The 23,568-nt window shown below is 39.1% G+C and overlaps 1 protein-coding gene across 11 annotated transcripts in view; it reads left to right on the forward strand.

The window, feature by feature from the left end:
• Window positions 1–23,040, forward strand: part of LOC129820830 (PTB domain-containing engulfment adapter protein 1-like) — a 170,227-nt gene extending 147,187 nt beyond the window's left edge. For 9 of the 11 annotated variants that reach the window (XM_055877834.1, XM_055877833.1, XM_055877837.1 and 6 more), the window contains 10 exons: window positions 3,293–3,354; window positions 6,860–6,931; window positions 8,583–8,681; window positions 8,818–8,955; window positions 9,159–9,275; window positions 9,441–9,527; window positions 9,668–9,895; window positions 10,175–10,316; window positions 10,552–10,646; window positions 21,587–23,040. In XM_055877834.1, the coding sequence (XP_055733809.1) occupies window positions 3,293–3,354; window positions 6,860–6,931; window positions 8,583–8,681; window positions 8,818–8,955; window positions 9,159–9,275; window positions 9,441–9,527; window positions 9,668–9,895; window positions 10,175–10,316; window positions 10,552–10,646; window positions 21,587–21,658 (1,112 nt within the window). In that variant the 3' untranslated portion in view covers window positions 21,659–23,040. Of the gene's footprint in view, window positions 1–3,292; window positions 3,355–6,859; window positions 6,932–8,582; window positions 8,682–8,817; window positions 8,956–9,158; window positions 9,276–9,440; window positions 9,528–9,667; window positions 9,896–10,174; window positions 10,317–10,551; window positions 10,647–19,252; window positions 19,264–21,586 lie in introns of all 11 variants that reach the window. The other 2 variants (XM_055877841.1, XM_055877842.1) reach the window with 2 other exon arrangements.
• The last annotated feature ends 528 nt before the right edge of the window (window positions 23,041–23,568 follow it).

Below are 23,568 nucleotides of genomic sequence, written 5' to 3' on the forward strand. Positions count from 1 at the left end.
ATTGGTATAGTTATTGGTATGGCTATGGTATAGGTACTGGTATGGTATAGTTATTGGTATGGCTATGGTATAGGTACTGGTATGGTATAGTTAATGGTATGGTATAGGTACTTGTATGGCTATGGTATAGTTACTGTTATAGTTATTGGTATGGCTATGGTATAGTTACTGGTATGGTATAGTTACTGGTATAGTTATTGGTATGGCTATGGTGTAGTTACTGGTATGGTATAGTTACTGGTATAGTTACTGGTATGGCTATGGTGTAGTTACTGGTATGGCTATGGTGTAGTTACTGGTATGGTATAGTTACTGGTATAGTTATTGGTATGGCTATGGTGTAGTTGCTGGTATGGCTATGGTATAGTTACTGGTATCGTTACTGGTATGGCTATGGTATAGTTACTGGTATGGCTATGGTATAGTTACTGGTATGGTATAGTTACTGGTATAGTTATTGGTATGGCTATGGTATAGTAGCTGGTATGGCTATGGTATAGTAGCTGGTATGGTATAGGTACTGGTATGGTATAGGTACTGGTATGGTATAGTTACTGGTATGGCTATGGTATAGTTACTGGTATGGTTATGGTATAGTGGCTGGTATAGTTATTGGTATGGCTATGGTATAGTTATTGGTATTGCTATGGTATAGGTACTGGTATGGCTATGGTATAGTAGCTGGAATGGCTATGGTATAGGTACTGGTATGGTATAGTTACTGGTAAGGTTATGGTATAGTTATTGGTATGGTATAGTTATTGGTATGGCTATGGTATAGTTACTGTTATGGCTATGGTATAGTTATTGGTATTCCTATGGTATAGTTATTGGTATGCCTATGGTATAGTTATTGGCATGCCTATGGTATAGTTATTGGCATGCCTATGGTATAGTTATTGGTATGGCTATGGTATAGTTATTGGTATGGCTATGGTATATTAGCTGGAATGGCTATGGTATAGGTACTGGTATGTTATAGTTACTTTTATGGCTATGGTATAGTTATTGGTATGGCTATGGTATAGTTATTGGAATGGCTATGGTATAGTTATTGGAATGGCTATGGTATAGTAGCTGGTATGGTATAGGTACTGGTATGGTATAGTTACTGGAATGGTATGGTATAGGTACTGGTATGGTATAATTACTGGTATGGTATAGTTACTGGTATGGTATAGGTACTGGTATGGTATAGGTACTGGTATGGCTATGGTATAGTGGCTGGTATGGTATATTGGTATGGTACGGTATAGGTACTGGTATGGCTATGTTATAGGTACTGGTATGGTATAGGTACTGGTATGGTATAGGTACTGGTATGGCTATGGTGTAGTTACTGGTAAGGCTATGGTGTAGCTACTGGTATGGCTATGGTGTAGTTACTGGTATGGCTATGGTGTAGTTACTGGTATGGCTATGGTGTAGTTACTGGTAAGGCTATGGTGTAGTTACTGGTAAGGCTATGGTGTAGTTACTGGTAAGGCTATGGTGTAGTTACTGGTATGGCTATGGTATAGGTACTGGTATAGTTATTGGTATGGCTATGGTATAGGTACTGGTATAGTTATTGGTATGGCTATGGTATAGGTACTGGTATGGCTATGGTATAGGTACTGGTATAGTTATTGGTATGGCTATGGTATAGGTACTGGTATAGTTATTGGTATGGCTATGGTATAGGTACTGGTATAGTTACTGGTATGGCTATGGTATTGTTACTGTAATTCACATCCCAGGCTTGTTGAGAAAGGTTCTATATTGACCAGGCTCTACAGGTTTAGTGTGTTTCAAGTTATTGTCAGGTGAATTAGTTTTGAGCTTCATTGAGAAGAAACAGTGGAGAAATTGGGGCGACATTATTGCACCATACAAGACTATCAGTCCCTGATTGAAGGAAGAGAGTGCTTAAGATATTCCATGCGTTTTCTCTGTCATTGTTCTCGCTTTGGATTTCATGACTTCTTTAATGTTTAGTCTTGTACTCAATGTCAAAGAAATAATAAAGTGTTAGGAATCACGAGGCAAGCAGTTACTTACGTCACTGCAAGGCGCCAGTCTTTATGAATTAGAGAGAAAATCTTCTTAGATTTATGAGCTCGGAGACTGAGCCCCAGTAATGAATAATCATGTTAAATATTTGTATTCTTCGACTGGCTTTACAATATAATTCCAATAATGTTAAGTTGGCTGTAGCCGTTTCCTAAGGGTTCAGACACACCTCTGAAGGTAATTTGCGAACCGAGTACTGAACGATCGGCAGACGAACGCTAGATCCACGTTCGGTGTGATGTGTGCGAGCCTTAAGATGTTTAAAGTTACTTTTGTTTGAATGTTTCTTAGATTCCCTTGATTCATTCTTTATATAAGAAAATAAAGAACCTTGATTCAGACCCCACCCCTCTCTTTGATTCAGACCCCACACCTCTCTTTGATTCAGACCCCACACCTCTCTTTGATTCAGACCCCAGCCCTCTCTTTGATTCAGACCCCAGCCCTCTCTTTGATTCAGACCCCAGCCCTCTCTTTGATTCAGACCCCAGCCCTCTCTTTGATTCAGACCCCAGCCCTCTCTTTGATTCAGACCCCAGCCCTCTCTTTGATTCAGACCCCAGCCCTCTCTTTGATTCAGACCCCAGCCCTCTCTTTGATTCAGACCCCAGCCCTCTCTTTGATTCAGACCCCAACCCTCTCTTTGATTCAGACCCCAGCCCTCTCTTTGATTCAGACCCCAGCCCTTTCTTTGATTCAGACCCCAGCCCTTTCTTTGATTCAGACCCCAGCCCTTTCTTTGATTCAGACCCCAGCCCTCTCTTTGATTCAGACCCCAGCCCTCTCTTTGATTCAGACCCCAGCCCTCTCTTTGATTCAGACCCCAGCCCTCTCTTTGATTCAGACCCCAGCCCTCTCTTTGATTCAGACCCCAGCCCTCTCTTTGATTCAGACCCCAGCCCTCTCTTTGATTCAGACCCCAGCCCTCTCTTTGATTCAGACCCCAGCCCTCTCTTTGATTCAGACCCCAGCCCTCTCTTTGATTCAGACCCCAGCCCTCTCTTTGATTCAGACCCTGCTCTCTCTTTATTCATGTTTTTGTTTAGTCTGATGTTTTGTTTTGAATTCTGGTTGTCTTTTAAAAAATGTTTTACAATTGTAAAGGGACTTTGTGTCCTTAAAGCCCATTTGTTGTTGTTGTTATTATTGTTATTATTGTTATATAAAATATGAAAATAATAATTTATGGATGTTAACCACATCTATTTTTAATGAGAGCCCTCTGTGTATTTCTTTTCAGATAAATCCTGGATGCACACTCCAGATGCACTGGCAAAGCATTACATACCCTACAATGCCAAGGTAATTACTTTTTTCCAGCAATCAAGATAATGTTCCCTCACACAGGTCTGGAAGTTAAATATAAAAAATAAAATAGGTTTCACCTTTCACTAATGCAAATTGATGTTCAGCAGGTTTCACCTTTCACTAATGCAGATTGATGTTCAGCATGTTTCTACCTTACACTGATGCAGATTGATGTTCAGCATGTTTCTACCTTACAATGATGCAGATTGATGTTCAGCATGTTTCTACCTTACACTGATGCAGATTGATGTTCAGCATGTTTCTACCTTACAAAGATACAGATTGGTGTTCAGCATGTTTCACCTTACAATGATGCAGGTTGATGTTTCACCTTACAATGATGCAGATTGATTTTCAGCATGTTTTACCTTACAGATTGATGTTCTATATGCCACCATACATATAGTACCTATTCACTGGGCATAAGTGGGGCAAAAAGGTATTTAGTCAGCCACCAACTGTGCAAGTTCTCCCACTTAAAAAGATAAGAGAGGCCTGTAATTTTCATCATAGGTACACTTCAACTATGACAGACAAAATGAGAACAAGAGCTCCAGAAAATCACATTGTAGGATTTTTTATGAATTTATTTGCAAATTATGGTGGAAAATAAGTATTTGGTCACCTACAAACAAGCAAGATTTCTGTCTCTCACAGACCTGTAACTTCTTCTTTAAGAGGCTCCTCTGTCCTCCAATGGCACCTGTTCGAACTTGTTATCAGTATAAAAGACACCTGTCCACAACCTCAAACAGTCACACTCCAAACTCCACTATGGCCAAGACCAAAGAGCTGTCAAAGGACACCAGAAACAAAATTGTAGACCTGCACCAGGCTGGGAACACTGAATCTGCAATAGGTAAGCAGCTTGGTTTGAAGAAATCAACTGTGGGAGCAATTATTAGGAAATGGAAGACATACAAGACCACTGATAATCTCCCTCGATCTGGGGCTCCACGCAAGATCTCACCCCGTGGGTTCAAAATGATCACAAGAATGGTGAGCAAAAATCCCAGAACCACACGGGGGGACCTAGTGAATGACCTGCAGAGAGCTGGGACCAAAGTAACAAAGCCTACCATCAGTAACACACTACGCCGCCAGGGACTCAAATTCTGCAGTGCCAGACGTGTCCCCCTGCTTAAGCCAGTACATGTCCAGGCCCGTCTGAAGTTTGCTAGAGAGAATTTGGATGATCCAGAAGAAGATTGGGAGAATGTCATATGGTCAGATGAAACCAAAATATAACTTTTTGGTAAAAACTCAACTCGTTGTGTTTGTAGGACAAAGAATGCTGAGTTGCATCCAAAGAACACCATACCTACTGTGAAGCATGGTGGTGGAAACATCATGCTTTGGGGCTGTTTTTCTGCAAAGTGACCAGGGCGACTGATCCGTGTAAAGGAAATAATGAATGGGGCCATGTATCGTGAGATTTTGAGTGAAAACCTCCTTCCATCAGCAAGGGCATTGAAGATGAAACGTGGCTGGGTCTTTCAGCATGACAATGAACCCAAACACACCGCCCGGGCAATGAAGGAGTGGCTTCGTAAGAAGCATTTCAAGGTCCTGGAGTGGCCTAGCCAGTCTCCAGATTTCAACCCCATAGAAAATCTTTGGTTCAAAAGTTGGGTCAAAAAAGACAATTTCCTTTAGTTGATTACTTTTTGGAAATCCAATCAGTTTTTCACGTTGATTCTTAACTCAATTCAATATCATCACATTTAATTGTTTTTGTTGAAATTACGTGGAAACAAAGTTTACTCAACCAGTTTTTGCACTGTGGGTAGACCTTGAAAAAGTAAAGTTTACTTGGAAATAATTCTCTGATTGTTTTCTGTTACATACTGGTTTTGACTATGGCTTTGTCCAAAATATTAAAAAAAACACTCAATATGAACCTTTTGAGTTTTCCATAGCTCTGAACAAGGTGTCTGCTTCAGACTGCAGTACAGTCAAAGAGCACAAACACACACAGGCAGCCTAGAAACACTTCCTTACTGACTGCAAACATAGCAGTAGATTTGGACTGGAAACACAGACTGTTACTAAACAACGGATTTGTTTAGTCTTCTCTGTCTTTTCTTATGCGGCACGCACCTTAAAAGCCAACTCTTGGGAACAAAGTATCCTGTCTCGGGGCTGTTTTCGGCTGTGCTTCACCCAAAGACTACCCTCTTATTTGAGGCAGAGAGCCTGTCAGTGAGCATCAAGCGCCTCCAGAGATGTCTCATTGAAGTGAAGCAAAAGGCTAAAGTAGAAAGTAGAAAGTTCAAACTGCCACATCTGCTGCAGACTGGAACATTACAGGAGAGTGAACATTACATAAGGCAGTGGGTGAGAGTGAGGTGCAGCAGGGAACTGTACCTGTACCAATGAACTCCCCAAGGTGATAGATCTCAGAAGGCATCAGGTCAGGAATGAGTCACTCAATCCCATGTAACGCATCTGTCATTCGCTGCATCCCACTAGCATAACCCGGCTGCACTCACATGTGTCCTTGAGTGCAGACAGCAATTGTTACAGCAGTGTGAAACGCTTACACCATTTGAAGCTGGGGCCCATCCGTCTTTGCATTATATTGATAGGAGCGTGAAGGGGCTTTTTTGGCATTGTTTGCCCAGATATTTGGCATCGTTTTCGCAGATATTTGGCATCGTTTGTCCAGATATTTGGCATCGTTTTCGCAGATTTTTGGCATCGTTTTTGCAGATTTTTGGCATCGTTTGCACAGTTTTTTGGCATCGTTTGCACAGATTTTTGGCATCGTTTTCACAGATTTTTGGCATCGTTTTTGCAGATTTTTGGCATCGTTTTTGCAGATTTTTGGCATCGTTTGCACGGTTTTTTGGCAACGTTTGCACAGATTTTTGGCATTGTTTGTCCATTGTTCACCCACTGTGTGTTCTGTATTGGAATGAAATGAGGAAGTAAGGAAGGAAGTGGGCACACTCATTGACCAGTGTACAGTATGGGCAGAACCACTGATATCCATGGCTTGAATGTTGAAACAACTGTTACATCATGTTGATGAATTATGTATCTTAGCAAACATTACATATTTTTATAGAAGACCCTTCATGTTACTCCATGTCATGTTGAAACAGCATGTTGCCTTTACATGGGAGGCCCTAGCAGAGGAAAGTCCAGACTTATAATTTAACCATCCGAGCTGAAAACAAAAGTATGACATGTATGTATGCACTCACTACTGTAAATCGCTCTGCATAAGATGATATAAATGTAAACGAGACATATTGGCAGAGCAACTGTTTCCATGGACAGATGAAGCTTTGGTCTGAAGGTCCTTGGCTCCATCTGTTGGAGAAAAAAATGTCCTGCAAACCCTCCCACAACTCTTTTGTTTCTTCGATACACTACATTGTGAGGGTTTCATAGAAACGTTAACAGTTTTATAGTGCATTATGATTGTATCATAAATGTCTATAGCTGTATGCCTAAAGTAAACTGGCACTTTCCTTTTTCCTTTTTATTCTAGTTTCTTGGAAACACAGAAGTTGACCAACCGAAAGGCACAGAGATTGTTAAGGAAGCAGTTAGAAAGTTAAAGGTAAGTTAGCTATAGACTTTGTTTCCTTGGCAACCTCAATTCAAACTGCCACATCTGCTGCTGCTGCGGCAGGTAGCCTAGTGGTTAGAGCGTTGGACTAGTAACCGAAAGGTTGCAAGTTCAAATCCCCGAGCTGACAAGGTACAAATCTGTCGTTCTGCCCCTGAACAGGTAGTTAACCCACTGTTCTGTTTAACCCACTAGGCCGTCATTGAAAATAAGAATTTGAACTTAACTGACTTGCCTAGTTAAATAAAGGTACAATAAATACAATTTAAGCTGTATTTCAGAACTTTTTCATCTAAGGATGAGTATAAAGAGGGTCTCCAAAATTGGACAGAAATGTGATCTCCAGGTTGGGCATCTACATTTACATTTACATTTAAGTCATTTAGCAGACGCTCTTATCCAGAGCGACTTACAAATTGGTGCATTCACCTTATGACATCTAGACATTTAGGTTGGTTTTTATTTCTAAATGTTGATCCGCTAAAACTGAAGATTTTTTGGTTTACTGTAATTCAGACATATTTAACCATACTGTTTACATTCTAGACAGAATTCCATGTAAAGTATTAGCAATTAGCTTCCAAGTTATACCCTGTTTTTGAGATCTGAGGGTATGTGAAAAAGCATGTAGCATACCCAGGAATTTACGCAATTTGTACCCAAGAATTTACAATTGCATGGATATCATAATTATTTACTAGTGAAGTAAAAAATATAGCTGCTTGTAGCTAACCTAATTTTGGTATCTTTAGAAATATGGATTTTCCTTCAGCGAGAGTTAAGCCAGCTGTGCTGACACTGGTCTCCTTTGCTCTGCCTCACTCTGCTCTCTGCATGTTACCTACTCTGCTGTTTTCTTCTGCCAACATTTCCATTGTGAGGCCATTCAAGAGGAAACTTGTTTTCATACTCATCCACTCCTATCTTAACTTTGCTGTAAGGCTGTTCAGGAAATGGGTCACAATATCTGAGTCATCATTGGTCAACGCCAGAGCCTATCAGTACAGCTCTCCCGGTCATGTGCCACATCTCTCTTTTGATCTTCTTTTTTCCCCTTTATTTTCTGAACCTTTAACCTTTACCTTCAAATTAAGTCATATAATCAATCTTGACACAAGATTCAATGAATCTGAAGTGTGGAGTTCAGGTCAGACCAAGGTAAGAGCATTGAATATAGTCTTATTTTGGAGACTCAGCCTCTTCTTGAATATATTCAACTCCACACTTGACAGACACTGATTATAGCGTTTCTTTTCTCTTTGTTGTCTCGCCATTTGTCCCTGAAAGTGCTCTGGTCTCTTTATATGCAGTATATGTAACCCTAAATTGGTTTTGGTGATAAACAAAAATAATTCTATCAGATTCATGCACTCAGAAAATGAGTGTTCATAGTCTGAAAAAATAAGCTCAGATCGCATAATTGATAATCAACCTTATTCAAATAAGATTTTCACTGTGTTGGAAGAATGACAGTTTCTAAATTACTTTGGATACCCTTTTTTGGTAAATAGGGCCCTCAACCGGTTATAATTATTGCGTGATATGACTTTCAATAATATACTGTACATTTCCGAATGAGCCAGGGCATGTCGGATTACCATTTACCATTATACTTTTAATGTAATGTTTCTACTCTTTGTAGTTTCAAAGACATATCAAGAAGTCAGAGGGACAGAAGACACAAAAAGTGGAATTACAAATCTCCATTTACGGAGTGAAGATCTTAGATCCCAAGACAAAGGTAAGTCAACTAAACATGGCATGGATTTTAAATAAATTCTTCAACGTTCTTTTTGTATGCGTATTATGGAAGCATTCATGTGAAGTGTTATCATGAAGGTGTTGTCTCAAACTGAAGTTTTTATTTTTATTTTCAGGATGTCCAGTACAACTGCCAGTTGCATAGGATATCCTTCTGTGCAGATGACAAGACTGATAAAAGGATATTCACCTTCATCTGCAAAGACTCCGAATCAAACAAACACCTCTGCTACGTGTTTGACAGTGAAAAATGTGTAAGAAATACACACTTTGAGAGTAATAAAATACACCCTGAGAGTTTACGTTTTGAGTTCATGTTCCACACCATCAGTTGTTCATGTGTCATCAACCCCTAGTCAATAATAAAGAAACTGACCTTCTAAAATTAAGAATTTGTTCTGGACCATTTTATAAAGAGTTTTGTAAAAAAGTCACGGAGGATGCTGTTGTCTTCCAGGCAGAAGAGGTAACACTCACTATTGGCCAGGCGTTTGACTTGGCCTACAAGAAGTTCCTCGAGTCTGGTGGGAAAGATGTGGAGACACGGAAACAGATAGGAACCTTACAGAAAAGAGTAAGATTCAGCTGTTGGACAAGTGTGACTGCTCCTTTATATGGGATAGTGATTGAAGATATCATACACCTCCATAACAATGATATTGATATTAACAGGCAATTTCCATATCAGGTGTAGGTAGCTCTAAAACCATTCTAAAACGAGCATCCTTATTTTTCACAGATTCAAGAACTGGAAACGGAAAATTCTGGGCTAAAGAAGCAGCTTTGGGAACTGGAGGAGCAATTGATGATTGCTCCTGTACCACCAGTAAGAACTGCATGGACAGCCCTTCCAGTCTCTAGACTTCCCTAAGTAACCCATATTACCCAGAGTAAGATGTCTGTCATGTGAACTAACAAGCCACTTTCAGTCTTCCACTAAATCGTATGCATGTGATCTTTTCACAGCAGCTGCACATAAACTCTACTAACGAGGCCTACATGCTTTCAAGACCCTCCTCGCTCTTCTGGTGTCACAATCTGACGTCCTTCTCGTGTCTCGAGATCTCCTCGGTCACACTCACCCCTATGAGCTCGCCCGAGTCCAACCTCTCGGCAGGCCTACTAACCCCTCCTCCGGCTAAGCCTGCTCTCCTCCCAAAGCCTGCCGACGGGTGCAGCATCCCGCGGCCTCGCGTACTGTACAACTAGCATTATTTCAGCCTTTCTTTCTTGAATTCTAGTTCCATTTCTTCTAATTAACAATTGTTCTTTTTGGCTGATATGTATTCTACAGTAGACAATGCAGATACATATAAAGTATGCTTAAGACTTAAGTCTCAATTAGTTGATTTCAGCACTCTTTATATTAGGACTACAGTCTGACTTGAAATGCATATTCATAACTCTGACTTCAGAATGTAGGTCAGAGTACTACTGCTCATTGGAATGAACCAATACTTTCTACACTCACAGGCTGGCAGCATCTCCTTGAAACCCCCGATGTCCACAGACGTTTTTGACATGGTTCCCTTCTCTGCTGTCACACCCCTGGTGCCAATTCCCGCAAGCAACGGCACACCCCCTCCCCCCACTACAACATCTCCTCCAGACATGAGTGAGTACACTGCTCTGGTTACCTTACAGATCAAGGATGACAGTGAATTAGAATTGAACCACACACAGAGTAAGGCATAAACCATGGGTCGTGGTCATTAGAGAGAATATATTTTAGGTTACACTTTATAATAACTGTCATGAATAATGTTTATATATACTTAATAAATAAATGTTACCAATGTAAATTAAACTCCTACTACGTTGTGGTATCTCACATATTGTCTCTCTCACAGGTAAAGACCTATTTGGAGCGGAACCTTTCGATCCGTTCACCTGTGGGCAAGCCGACTTCCCCCCGGATATCCAGTCCAGGCTGGACGAGATGCAGGTGACTGCATGTCTGTGAATGATCTTAAGCCCTGTTTAATGGACTCGTAAGAGTAGCGGTTGAACCACCACATTATAAAGTGTTGCCGAGTAGACCTCCACCCTAGTAGGGGGAGTGGGCCCCTACCCTCTCATTTTTGTTTTATATAAAATTTAACATATCAATATACCAGAAATGTTTCCAACTTCAGTTGTTCATAATAGTTGCATTTTGGCTCTTAAAGGTTTTGTTTCCTGACTATGATGCTCAATATTGGCCATGGGCAAAATTTTCTTTGTCTGACATTGTGAACATTATGGCAAGATATGTTTAGCAAGATGTTGAATCGTCGATGCATATTACTGCAGTTAGTCAGCTGAAAAGAATTCAGTCAGTCGAATAGCACTGTGTTGAAAATGCACTTTAATCATCTTGTAATTCACTGTTATCTTTATGAGATATAGGTATTTTGTAACTTCAGCCATTGGATTTTAGGGCTTGAATGAAATATTATTATATTCTATATGTTAGCTATTTCAAAGCTATTGTTTTATGGAAACAAACTTTATGTAAATGATCAGTTGTCACTGATTGCAGATGCAAAACAATAATTTGTCACATCATGGACGCCAAACAACAACTGTTAGTTGTGGCTTTATAGATGCTTATAACAATGTATATTATATTGCTTCTTTTAAAGAGGCAGGTTGGACTTCTTTCTGCGCATGAATATATACTTAGAATATAACTGTCATGATTATATTTGATTTAATGGTATTTAAAGTTGGAGCACAGCTTGTCTGAAATTACAAATACAATGTCAGTTTGAACTGCAGTGCTCACCTGTCTTTCACATAAATGCCTATTGTCAGAGGAATTTAACTGTAAAACTGAACCATGGGGTTTTTATATTTCAAACTCTTTATTTTAATTGGAATTAAACTTTGGGAACATGCACAGCAAACTTGACATCAGAATTTTAACACGAAGCGTGTTAAATTTAACACTTTCTTCGAAATTATGTGGCCCACCAAGATAGTGTTAAACTAACACTTTTCAAAGTGTTGACAAACTAAAAACCCTAGAGTGTTGTGTCCCTTCCACCATGGATGTTGCAAATTCAGACTTAAATTAACACGTTATTAGAGTTGTTGCTGTTAAGGCGTCCTCATGCTTCCCAGCAAAAACGGTTCAGTAGAGTTCATGCATATATTATGACAAAGTTTTGTGACGTTCTGTTCGTTTTGGACTGGAGGCAAGCCGATGTTCAGAGCCGAAGTCTATACCACTTCGTCGGTGATTGGTCAACAGTAACGATTCTTCTGTAAAGTCTTTGTTGTCATTCAAGGAGAGATGACTCGTTTTCATGCACATTTTTTTATTGAAAAATACTGCACCAAAAATATTTTACTTAGATGTAAAATTGTACAACTATTGTAAAAATTACATTTCTTGAGTTATCTTTTTGAGGAAGTGTATACTGGCTACGGCGTCAGGAGTATATACTACATACTATTAGTTCATTTTAGCATACTGGAAATGAACGGTATCGTTTCAGTTGAGCAAACTAGAGCTTTGCCTGTCTACCGGAAGTTGATGCTGTTCTATGCAACCTCTTGCTAGCTTGTTAGCATAAGAAATGACTAGCCAAACATTTTACCATTTCGGGTGGGTTCGTAAATTCAATCTGGAGTGCCAGAGCGCACACTGGACGTACGGAGTAGGGTTGATCTGAGCATTCAACGGCAGTTAAGCACCCAAGTTAACTGGCTAACGTTGGCTAGCTACTTCCAGACACAAATGAGAGAACACCTCACTCTAACCATTTTACTCACCCTAGCAGAGCTGGTTATCCAGAGCGTTGGTGACTGTAACTGTGCTGCTGGCAACAATTTAATTGGGAAAAAAATTGCCGACGTTTCCTGACACCGACCATATTCAACAGGTGTTGAGCGTTCGTAAATTCATCAGTTATTCTGCGTGAGAGGGCTCTGAAATCGTAGTAGATAGCCAGAATGTACAATGTCCATTGAAACGCACAATGACTATACCACTTAGGTAAGAATTATGTGAATAATCAAGTCAATAAACGTTGGTTGGTTAGATAGCAGGTAGTTAATATACTGCCTGGCAAGTTCAATGTATTAGTAGCCAACTAACGTTATGCTATGCGGTTCGTAAGGATAGCGTAGCTAACAAATTATTTAATAAGACATTACTTTATTGCATTGCTCAACGGTTTCTTAACATTTGTCATTAGTTTTAGCAATGAATTTGTATCTGCACTCGATGGACTTCGGCTGCATATTTTCCGCCATTTTCTTCAAATCTGTAAACGTTGTGAAGCCACTGCCATTTTCTGAAGAATTGCATTATGGTCCCTAAAAGCACAGAAATAGTGTCTACTGCATGTGTAACTGATGTGAAATGGCTAGCTAGTTAGCGGTGGTGCGCGCTAATAGCATTTCAATCGGTGACGTCAGTTGCTTTGAGACCTTGAAGTAGTTGTTCCCCTTGCTATGCAAGGGCCGCGGCTTTTGTGGAGCGATGGGTAATGATGCTTCGTGGGCGACTGTTGTTGATGTGTGCAGAGGGTCCCTGGTTCGAGCCCAGGTAGAGGCCAGGAGAGGGACGGAAGCAATACTGTTACACATGTATACTTCATATTTTGGCGAATTTGGTACGACATCCGGGAACATTTGGTATACTAACTATATCCATAATATGACAAATAAGCATACTATATACTCAATTCACGTCACAAATAGTACGGTTATTCAGAACACAGCTCAGGTTCAATGTTAGCTAGCTAACATTAGACTATAACTAGCAAAGCAAATGGCTCTGAAATACGAATAATATTACTACACAGACAATACACGCAACCTTAGCTAGCTGACCTAACAGCAGCAGTCAAGCACCCAAACTAACTGGCTAGTTTGCTAGGTACTTCCAGACACAAATGATAGAACAGCTCACTGACCATTTTACTCGCCCTATTGAAATGGATACATAGTGGATTCTTTTGTTAAGACATGTAGCTAGCTAGCTAAACAATGAACCATAATCCCAACTCATGTCATTACTAACCAGCATGAATCTGCAGATAGCTAACAAACCAGGTTCAATGTTAGCTAGCTGAAATTAGGCTATAACTAGCAAAGCAAATGGCTCTTAGATGATACAAATATTACTACTACACAGATCATCCACGTAACGTTAGCTATCGAGCCAGCCAATTAACATTAGCAAGCTAACTTCTACTTACATTTACATTACATTTAAGTCATTTAGCAGATGCTCTTCATCACAATCCCGGATCCGGGAGCACCCCCATCAGTAAAAAAGCTGACTAGCATAGCCTAGCATAGCGTCACAAGTAAATACAAGCATCTAAATATCATTAAATCACAAGTCCAAGACACCACATGAAAGATACACATATTGTGAATCCAGCCATCATTTCTGATTTTTAAATTGTTTTACAGGGAAGACACTCTGTATTTCTATTAGCTAACCACGATAGCAAAAGACACAACTTTTTTTTCCCACCATTTTTTTCCTGCAAAGGTAGCTATCACAATTTCGACCAAATAAAGATATAAATAATCACTAACCAAGAAACAACTTCATCAGATGACAGTTTGATAACATATTTATTGTATAGCATATGTTTTGTTAGAAAAATGTGCATATTTCAGGTATAAATCATAGTTTTACATTACAGCCACCACCACAACTCTCACCAAAGCAACTAGAATAACTACAGAGACCAACGTGAATTACCTAAATACTCATCATAAAACATTTATGAAAAATACACAGCGTACAGCAAATGAAAGACAAAGATCTTGTGAATCCAGCCAATATTTCAGATTTTAAGTGTTTTACAGCAAACACAATATAGCATTATATTAGCTTACTACAATAGCCAACCACACAACAGCATTGATTCAAGCCAACAATAGCGATAACGAATAAACCAGCAAAAGATATTAATTTTTTCACTAACCTTCTCAAACTTCGTCAGATGACAGTCCTATAACATCATATTACACAATACATATAGAGTTTGTTCGAAAATGTGCATATTTAGCGGCACAAATCGTGGTTATACAATGAGAATAGTAGCCAAGCTGCCAACAAAATGTCGGGAGAAATCTTGCTAGAGGCACCTAATCTAATCAGTAACTAATCATAAACTTGACTAAAAAATACAGGTTGGACAGCAAATGAAAGATACATTAGTTCTTAATGCAACCGCTGTGTTAGATTTTTAAAATTAACGTTACTACGACATACAGCGTATTTGAAACTGGTTACCAATGTAATTAGAGCAGTAAAAAGAAAAGTGTTATCATACCCATTGTATGTCAGCCAATCAGTATTCAGGGCTCAAACCATCCAGTTTATACTTGTTATTAAATTTGTTCATATTAATATGGTAACCGCACCGAGACCGCACCGAAATTAATGGTGTAATAGTATTTTTACATTTTTCAACAGAACAACGAATTAACATCATAAATACTTCTTACTTTTTGATGAGCTCCCATCAGAATCTTGGGCAAGTTGTCCTTTGTCCAGAGGAATCGTTGCTCGGTTGTAGATTGTCGCCTTCAACTTTGGAATTAGCAGTAAACATTAGCCATGTGGCGAAGATGTGTCCAACTCACTATAACGCAGCACTAAGAAATATCCGAAAATCGCAATATACTGATATAAACTGATATAACGCGGTTTAAAATAACAACATTATGATGTCTTTAACACCTATATCGAATAAAATCAGAGCCGGATATATCTAAGGCCTATAACGGGAGCTTTCCAGAATGCAATCCTGAGGTCTGTCTTGCGTCATGGCGAATGATGAAAAGACTGGACCCCACGTTCCCAGACCCTTTATATGGCCTCAGATCTGCCTAGCAACTCCATTCCAATTCTCACTATTTTCTGACATCTAGGGGAAGGCGTATGCAGTGCATCTCGACCAATAGAAGACATGCAAATTAATAAACGGACCCCAGAACAGCCTGCCTGATTTCAGATTTCTCACTTCCTCACAGGAAAATTGCTCCAACTTGAGTTGTGTTTTACTCACAGATATAATTCAAATGGTTTAAGAAACTAGAGAGTGTTTTCTATCCAATAGTAATAATAATATGCATATTGTACGAGCAAGAATTGAGTACGAGGCAGTTTAATTTGGGAACTAAGTTTTTACAAAGTGAAAACAGCACCCCCTATTGAGAAAAGGATAACAGTAACATTAACTTGAAATGAAAACAAATTTCTGTCAGTTAGAAATGTGTCATATCTGAAAATGTAGCTAGCTAGACTATCTTACCCGTAAACATAGAATGGACGCTTCTCCCTGTCACGGATGCCATTACTTAGTTTGAAAATGTAATCCGGATACAGGTGTTTTCGTCATCTCCTTAGTTATCATACTCTAATTCAACTGATTTCAAAACTTGGTCCTCCAGAAAGTGGAGAGCAACACTTATGCAGTTCTACCACGCGATATAACGTTATATATTTTTAAAGCCACCTTAGACAGGATTACCTAGGCATGCTGACCAGCTCAAATAGACATATGCAGGCTACATGGAAGACCAAACTGAACTCATCTCTCGGCATGTCCAGCCCGCTCATTGTCTCAGCCAATCATGACTAGCGGGAAGGTTGCTATTTGACTAGGCTCGTAATTTAACAATTTTATTTGTATTTACAGATGGCATACCAATGTGTTATTAAGGCACATAAATGTTCACATGTTCCAAAGGCATTTCTGCCCCCCCAAAAAAAGTTTGTTTAATGGCTCTCCTGTGAAGTAGTGATGCACGAAATACGCCTAGTTTCCTGAAACGAGTCACAACAACTTCATTATGCTCAAAGGGATATTCATTGTTTTTTTGTTTTTTTACCCTTCCACTAATAGGTGCTCTTCTTTGCGAGGCATTGGAAAACCTCCCAGGTCTTTGTGGTTGAATCTGTGTTTGAAATTCATTGCTTGACTGAGGGACCTGACAGATAATTGTATGTGTTGGGGTGCAGAGATGAGGTAGTCATTAAAAAATCATGTTAAACACTATTATTGCACACAGAGTGAGTCCATGCAACTTATTATGTGACTTGTTAAGCACATGTGTACTCCTGAACGTATTTAGGCTTGCCATAACAAAGGGGTTGAATACTTATTGACTCAAGACATTTCAGCTTTTCATTTGTAATTAATTTGTAAAAAGAAATATATATATACACACACACATAATTCCACTTTGACCTTATGGCGTATTGTGTGTGGGCCATTGACATAACATCTCTATTTAATACATTTTAAATTCAAGCTGTAACACAACAATATTTGGAAAATGTCAAGGGGTGTGAATACTTTCTGAAGGCACTGTATACAATACATTTCATAAGGCCTTTAGTTATGCCCTAGTTATCCTCGATATTGTGGTGTGACAATATTGGCTCATGAGCCACATCATACCTGCAAATCACAAAACGGTAGTTTGTGAAGTGGTTAAACAACTTCTTATGGCTGGGATCCCGTTAACGGGATCGATATGACAACAGCCAGTGAAAGTGCAGGGCGCCAAAAACAACAGAAATCTCATAATTAAAATTCCTCAGACATACAAGTATTTTACACCATTTTAAAGAGAAACTTGTTGTTAATCCCACCACAGTGTCCTATTTCAAAAAGGCTGTGCGACGAAAGCACAACATATCATTATGTTAGGTCAGCACCTGTTCACAGAAAAACACAGCCATTTATCCAGCCAAAGAGAGGAGTCACAAAAAGCAGAAATAGAGATAAAATTAATTACTAACCTTTGATGATCTTCATCAGATGACACTCATAGGACTTCATGTTACACAATACATGTATGATTTGTTCAATAAAGTTAATATTTATATCCAAAAATCTCAGTTTACATTGGCACGTTATGTTAAGTAATGTTTTGCCTCCAAAACATCCGGTGATTTTGCAGAGAGCCACATCAATTTACAGAAATACTCATAATAAACGTTGATAAAAGATACAAGTATTATACATGTAACTTTAGATAAACCTCTCCTTAATGCAACCGCTGTGTCAGATTTCAAAAAAACTTTACGGAAAAAGCACATCATGCTATAATCTGAGTACAGAGCCCAAACAAGCCATGAAGATATCCGCCATGTTGTGGAGTCAACAGATGTCAGAATAGAATTATAAATTTCCACTTACCTTTGAACTTCATCAGAATGCACTCCCAGGAATCCCAGATCCACAATAAATGTTTGATTTGTTCCATAAAGTCCATAATTTATGTCCAAATACCTCCTTTTTGTTTGCGCGTTCAGTACACATTCCAAACTTACAGTTCGTAGAAACATGTCAAACGAAGTATAGAATCAATCTTAAGAATGTTTTTATCATAAATCTTCAATAATGTTCCAACTGGAGAATTCCTTTGTCTGTAGAAATGCAATGCAATGGAAAAGAAATGCAATGGCAAGCTAACTTTCACGTGAACGCGCATGGTCAGCTAATGGCACTCTGCCAGACCTCTGACTCAATCCCCTCTCATTCACCCCCACTTCACAGTAGAAGCATCAAACAAGGTTCTAAAGACTGTTGACATCTAGTGGAAGCCTTAGGAAGTGCAATATGACCAATATCCCACTGTATCTTCAATAGGCAATGAGTTGAAAACCTACAAACCTCAGATTTCCCACTTCCTGGGATTTTTCTCAGGTTTTTGCCTGCCATATGAGTTCTGTTATACTCACAGACATCATTCAAACAGTTTTAGAAACTTCAGAGTGTTTTCTATCCAATCTACCAATAATATGCATATATTAGCAACTGGGCCTGAGTAGCAGGCAGTTTATTCTGGGCACCTTGTTCATCCAAGCTACTCAATACTTCCCCCAGCCATATGAAGTTTAACACTGAGATTTTAACACATGCAAATTTGCTGTAGCATCCAGCTGCAAATTGCTATCGACAAACGTTTACGTAATCCCTCTCTCTGTCCGTACATGATTAAGGGCTCGATTCAATGCGCAGTGCGGAAGATCTGCTTTGTAGTGTGGTTGAAATGTAAAGGTAATTTCCGATTGAACTGACATATGCAGTGTTTACCGTGGAAGCCTTGCAAACGTGGAAGCCTTGCCTTTAAATATTAATCACACTACAATGCTGATCTTCTGCGCTACTGATTGAATGGAGCCATAACAATTTTGGATTTAAAAAAAAAAACTTTATTTAACTAGGAAAGTCAGGAACAAATTATTATTTACAATGACGGCCTATGAACTGCCTTGTTCAGGGGCAGAACTACACATATTTTACCTTGTCCGCTCGGGGATTCGATCTAGTGACCTTTCGGTTACTGGCCCAATACTCTAACCACTAGGCTACCTGCTGGTTACTGGACCAATGCACTAGGCTACCTGCTGGTTACTGGCCCAATGCTCTAACCACTAGGCTACCTGCATGCTGAAGTAGTTCCTGTAGGAGGCATTAATATACTACTCAGTGCAATGTCTCTTCTTTCCTCTCCTTCCTGCCTTTAATTCTGTCTTAACTATCTGTTTCCATCTCTCTTTTCCCCCTTTTGCTGCAGCGTCAGAGATGGTTTGTACCGTTACACTACTTTGACCCTTCTTGTAGTTGTCGTGACAGTGACTGTGTCATCGTGAATCGATTTGCATGTATTCAGTTTGACTCTGTTGTAACTTGTCTGCATACAGTCCATCAGTAAAACCAAGCATTTTGAAATGTCCTATTTTCATATTGCTGTACACATGTTTTTCATTGAGTTGAAGTTACATTTTCCAGTAAACAGTGTGATTTTAGAAAAATATATATTTATTAACCTTGTTGGCTATGGAAGCTACTTTTCTCAGTCAGTCTCTTTGATTTGATCATTCACAGCAACAATAATGGGAATTATATGAATAAATAACTAAGGCTGTCAAAGGATAGAAAAATGTAATCAAGTTAATCGCAGGATTTGTGATTAATCGCAAATTCAGAATTTGCTCAAACAGCTGTACTTTTAAGACTTTTTATACAAAAACCATTACAAGATTATTGACGTTTTAATTTTGTCTAAGCAAAATCTGGTAAATTGATGAAGCACACTTTCTTTAACCTCAATGTCAACTGGTTTTGACATCACGTTGTTTTTAGCTGTATAGATTATGTATTTTGGATGTTTTCAGTGAATTTTGAACACTTTCAGACAATAATAACGTCAGTTGAATGATTTAACTCTCATAGCCCTATGAATAACACATCTGATCTAATACTGTGGTGTGTGTACCTGGCTGTCAACAGTAGTGATGTGTTAAAAGTCCTGTAGTTATTATTTGCTACATCCATAGATCAGACACAGATGCTTATGTGGTTTATGGTGTAGACTGTATATGAGGGTTTTACACTTCTTTGAAGGGATTTGGGTCAAAGCTTCCTCAGATCTTGTTATTTGTCTGAAGTGCTTAGACATTCTAGATTTCATATCCCCTAACCATTACTTTGTGGACTTGGATGCCTACTATTTTGGACCAAGCAATAATAAGAACTTGGGGCCTGTATGAATATATTTTACGGTGTTTTGGTTACAGCTCAACAAGGCTGTGTCTACATGTAGCACTGCACGAAGATCGCATTGAAAAGACTGGCTGCATTGTGTACTGATTTCTCCTCAGTCCTGACACAATCAGGCTATCAAAAGAGCATCAGCTCTCTGCCCACAAGTATCAAATTATATCAAATCAAACTTTTTGTCACATGCGCCGAATACAACAAGTGTAGACCTTACTGTGAAATGCTTACTTACAAGCCTTTAACCAACAGTGCAGTTCACCAAGTATCCAGAAAAGTTGTGTTTTGGGAGCAAAAGGCACCTTTTTTCATTAAACATTGGATGAAATACGTTCCCAGCGTGTGAGGAACATGTTTGCTGGCTTCATAAATCCTAGCTAGCTAGCATATTTTGAAAAATAGTTATGTTAACCTGTATGCAATCTCTTTGGCTTTGCTAGCTAGCTTGCTGACCTAGTTACAGAGGTTAGCTGGCTAGTTAGTGTTGATAAAACGTTTACTGGAGACAGGAGAACAAGAGGAGACATAGGACGAGGTGGATAATTTTATATTAAGGCCGTTTAATCACATGTAAAGATATCTTAGTAAAATCTTGCAGCAAGGCTCTTTCTGTCTGATTCGTATGGAATCGTCAGGAAAAGAGGCAGTCTAAAAAGTTTGTACAGGTTATATAGACAACAAGCAAAGTAGGTTGATCTTGTAGTCTGGCCTTCCGATTGGTCGATCTGGGTCTTGGGTAGTCCTGATCAGGCCTGGTGTCAACGTTCCATTGGTTCCTGAGATAGTTCTTTGTTTTGTGCTCCAACCTTGAGTTGTGTGTGTCTGTGGTTGTCATGGGGGAGGGGAGTTGTGTGTGTCTGTGGTTGTTGTCTTAATAAGTCCAGCATATGTCCAAGAGAAATGAGGAGTATGTGTATTTTGTATAAAAGATGGCTTATGTTGAAATGTTGTTATTACTAGTTTCCAGTCTCTATTACAATTTCTTACATTAGCTACAGTAGTTGGCTACTGCCATCAAGTTGCTGTTGTGCTATTATCAGATTTAGCTTGTTCTACCGTTTGCATAATGCATACTGGCATTTGAATATAGAGCGGGAAAAGTGAATCTGGACACAATGTGGACTCTGTAGACACATTTAATAGGTAGCTGTAGTGGACGCATGACGTGTTTGGAACTGTCAAGTCTAGACACGGCTCAAGACTCTGCAATGTCTCTCAAAGATTGCTGACAAAGAGGAACTGCAGTATTGATTATACCGACCACCTCCAGTTGACGTCTTTCTTCCTATAGAGCAGATTGACATGGGATTCATGTATTTTTCTAACAGCCATTCTCCCCCTTGTTTTACAGGAGGGGTTCAAAATGGGACTAACCCTAGAGGCCACTGTCTTTTCTCTTGAGCCACTAGGCGGTCGCTGCTGATGCAAAGAAGACATGTTTGTGTTACATACTGTAAACTCATTTGTATTAAAAAAGTGCCAGAATTGGGTCTACAGTCAAGATGTCAATGTTCTTCTAGTCCTTGAGGTTTATATGTATTTGCATTTGAATTTGGTTTTAGAATATTCAAAAGGTAATATTCAAATCTGATATAGAAAGCACTATTTTTCTAAGAACTGATATGGGAAGGAGTATTTTTGAGACCCTTGCTTTTAAAGGCAATGAAGGATGTAAATAGTATGTCCAATGGTATACTCTGTGGCAGAGGTTTCATATACAAGTACGTCTTATGTTGTAGAATCTGCTTCATTGAATATACACCACTTAGATCAGGGGTGTCAAACTCATTCCACGGAGGGCCTAGTGTCTGCAGGTTTTTGGTTTTTCCTTTCAATAAAGCCCTAGACAACCAGGTGTGGGGAGTTCCTAACTAATTAGTGATGTTAATTCATCAATCAAGTACAAGGGAGGAGCGAAAACCCGCAGACACTCGGCCCTCCGTGGAATGAGTTTGACACCTGTGACTTAGATCAACGCTGTTATTTGTCTGTCAGACGTAATGACTTGCTCACCATCAACTCACAAGACACGGAAATGTAGTTAGTCTTGTATTACCACTCATGTACCTAACTCTCAGCTTGCCCTTAATTTGACAATTTGAACATTTCCTCTGTTATTTTTACTCATTTTATTTTTAGTGTAATTAGTTCTGCTTGTTTTGACCTGACATTTTAACCGATTTTAGTTTTATTGTCTTATTAAACATTTTAACAGGTGCATTTTACATATCGGTATGTATTGCCAGAGATTTACTTTCTTATGATATATGTCAGTGTCCTCTTGCACCGGAAAGCACTTTTGAAAACCTCTGTCAGGACTTGTTCTTTTACTTTGCTGTTACAGTTATTAAAGAAAAGATTACTGCATCACTTATCAACACTCAAAAATTATTGAAATGTGTTGGCGCTACAATTTCAACAAAAAAATTATGCATTTGATATGTAAAATTCTGGGGTATCAAGTATTTTTGCTAACACTTTACATTCCGTTTGTTACATAGCACTTTTGTAACTGCTTTGTTACATAGCACTTTTGTAACTGCACTTAGAAAATACTATGTAACAAAGAGATATTACAATGTTACTAGTGTAATTACAGCATTACTGCACAGGTATAAGAAAACAGAAACTTAATGTAAAGTGTTAGCATGTTGGATATTCTCAAGATGTACCGGCGGATATTCAACCATGGATCTCCATTGATGGTTAGGCTTTGATGGACATATTGAATAACTCTGTTGCTTGGTGACATCATAATAACAGTAAGTAATACAAAATGAAAATAAAACATTTTATTGTCACATACACCGGACAGTTAATTGTGTTGTTTTACAGGGTCAGCCATAATTAGGGTAAAGTGCCTTGCTCAAGGGCACATCAACAGATTATCATGTTGTCGGCTCAGGTATTCAAACCAGCAACCTTTCGGTAACTGGCCCAAAGCTCTAACTACCAGACTACCTGTGTGTGTCGCTTGTTTACATACTCATGAAGCCTCCTGAGTCTTGATGACGACTTTGTGTCCATTAGGACATTCTCTCTCGGCGTCCCGCTCAGTCACACAGATGCAACTGCAGCTAGTCTTATTACTGATGTAGAAAGTCCTTCAGTTCTATGCAAGCTTGATTTTAAGCCGCTGTACCGCAACAATTACCAAGAGCTTGGGACGAGGAGAGTCAATTAAGAATGACAGAAGAAGGATACGGTGCCTTGCAAAAGTATTCAACCCCTTGGTGTTTTTCATTTTTTTTTGCATTACAACCTGTAATTTAAATGGATTTGGATTTCATGTAATGGACATATCAAAATAGTCCAAATTGGTGAAGTGAAATG

The sequence above is a fragment of the Salvelinus fontinalis genome, chromosome 23 (genome assembly GCF_029448725.1).
Source record: "Salvelinus fontinalis isolate EN_2023a chromosome 23, ASM2944872v1, whole genome shotgun sequence".
Taxonomy (NCBI): Eukaryota; Metazoa; Chordata; class Actinopteri; order Salmoniformes; family Salmonidae; genus Salvelinus; species Salvelinus fontinalis.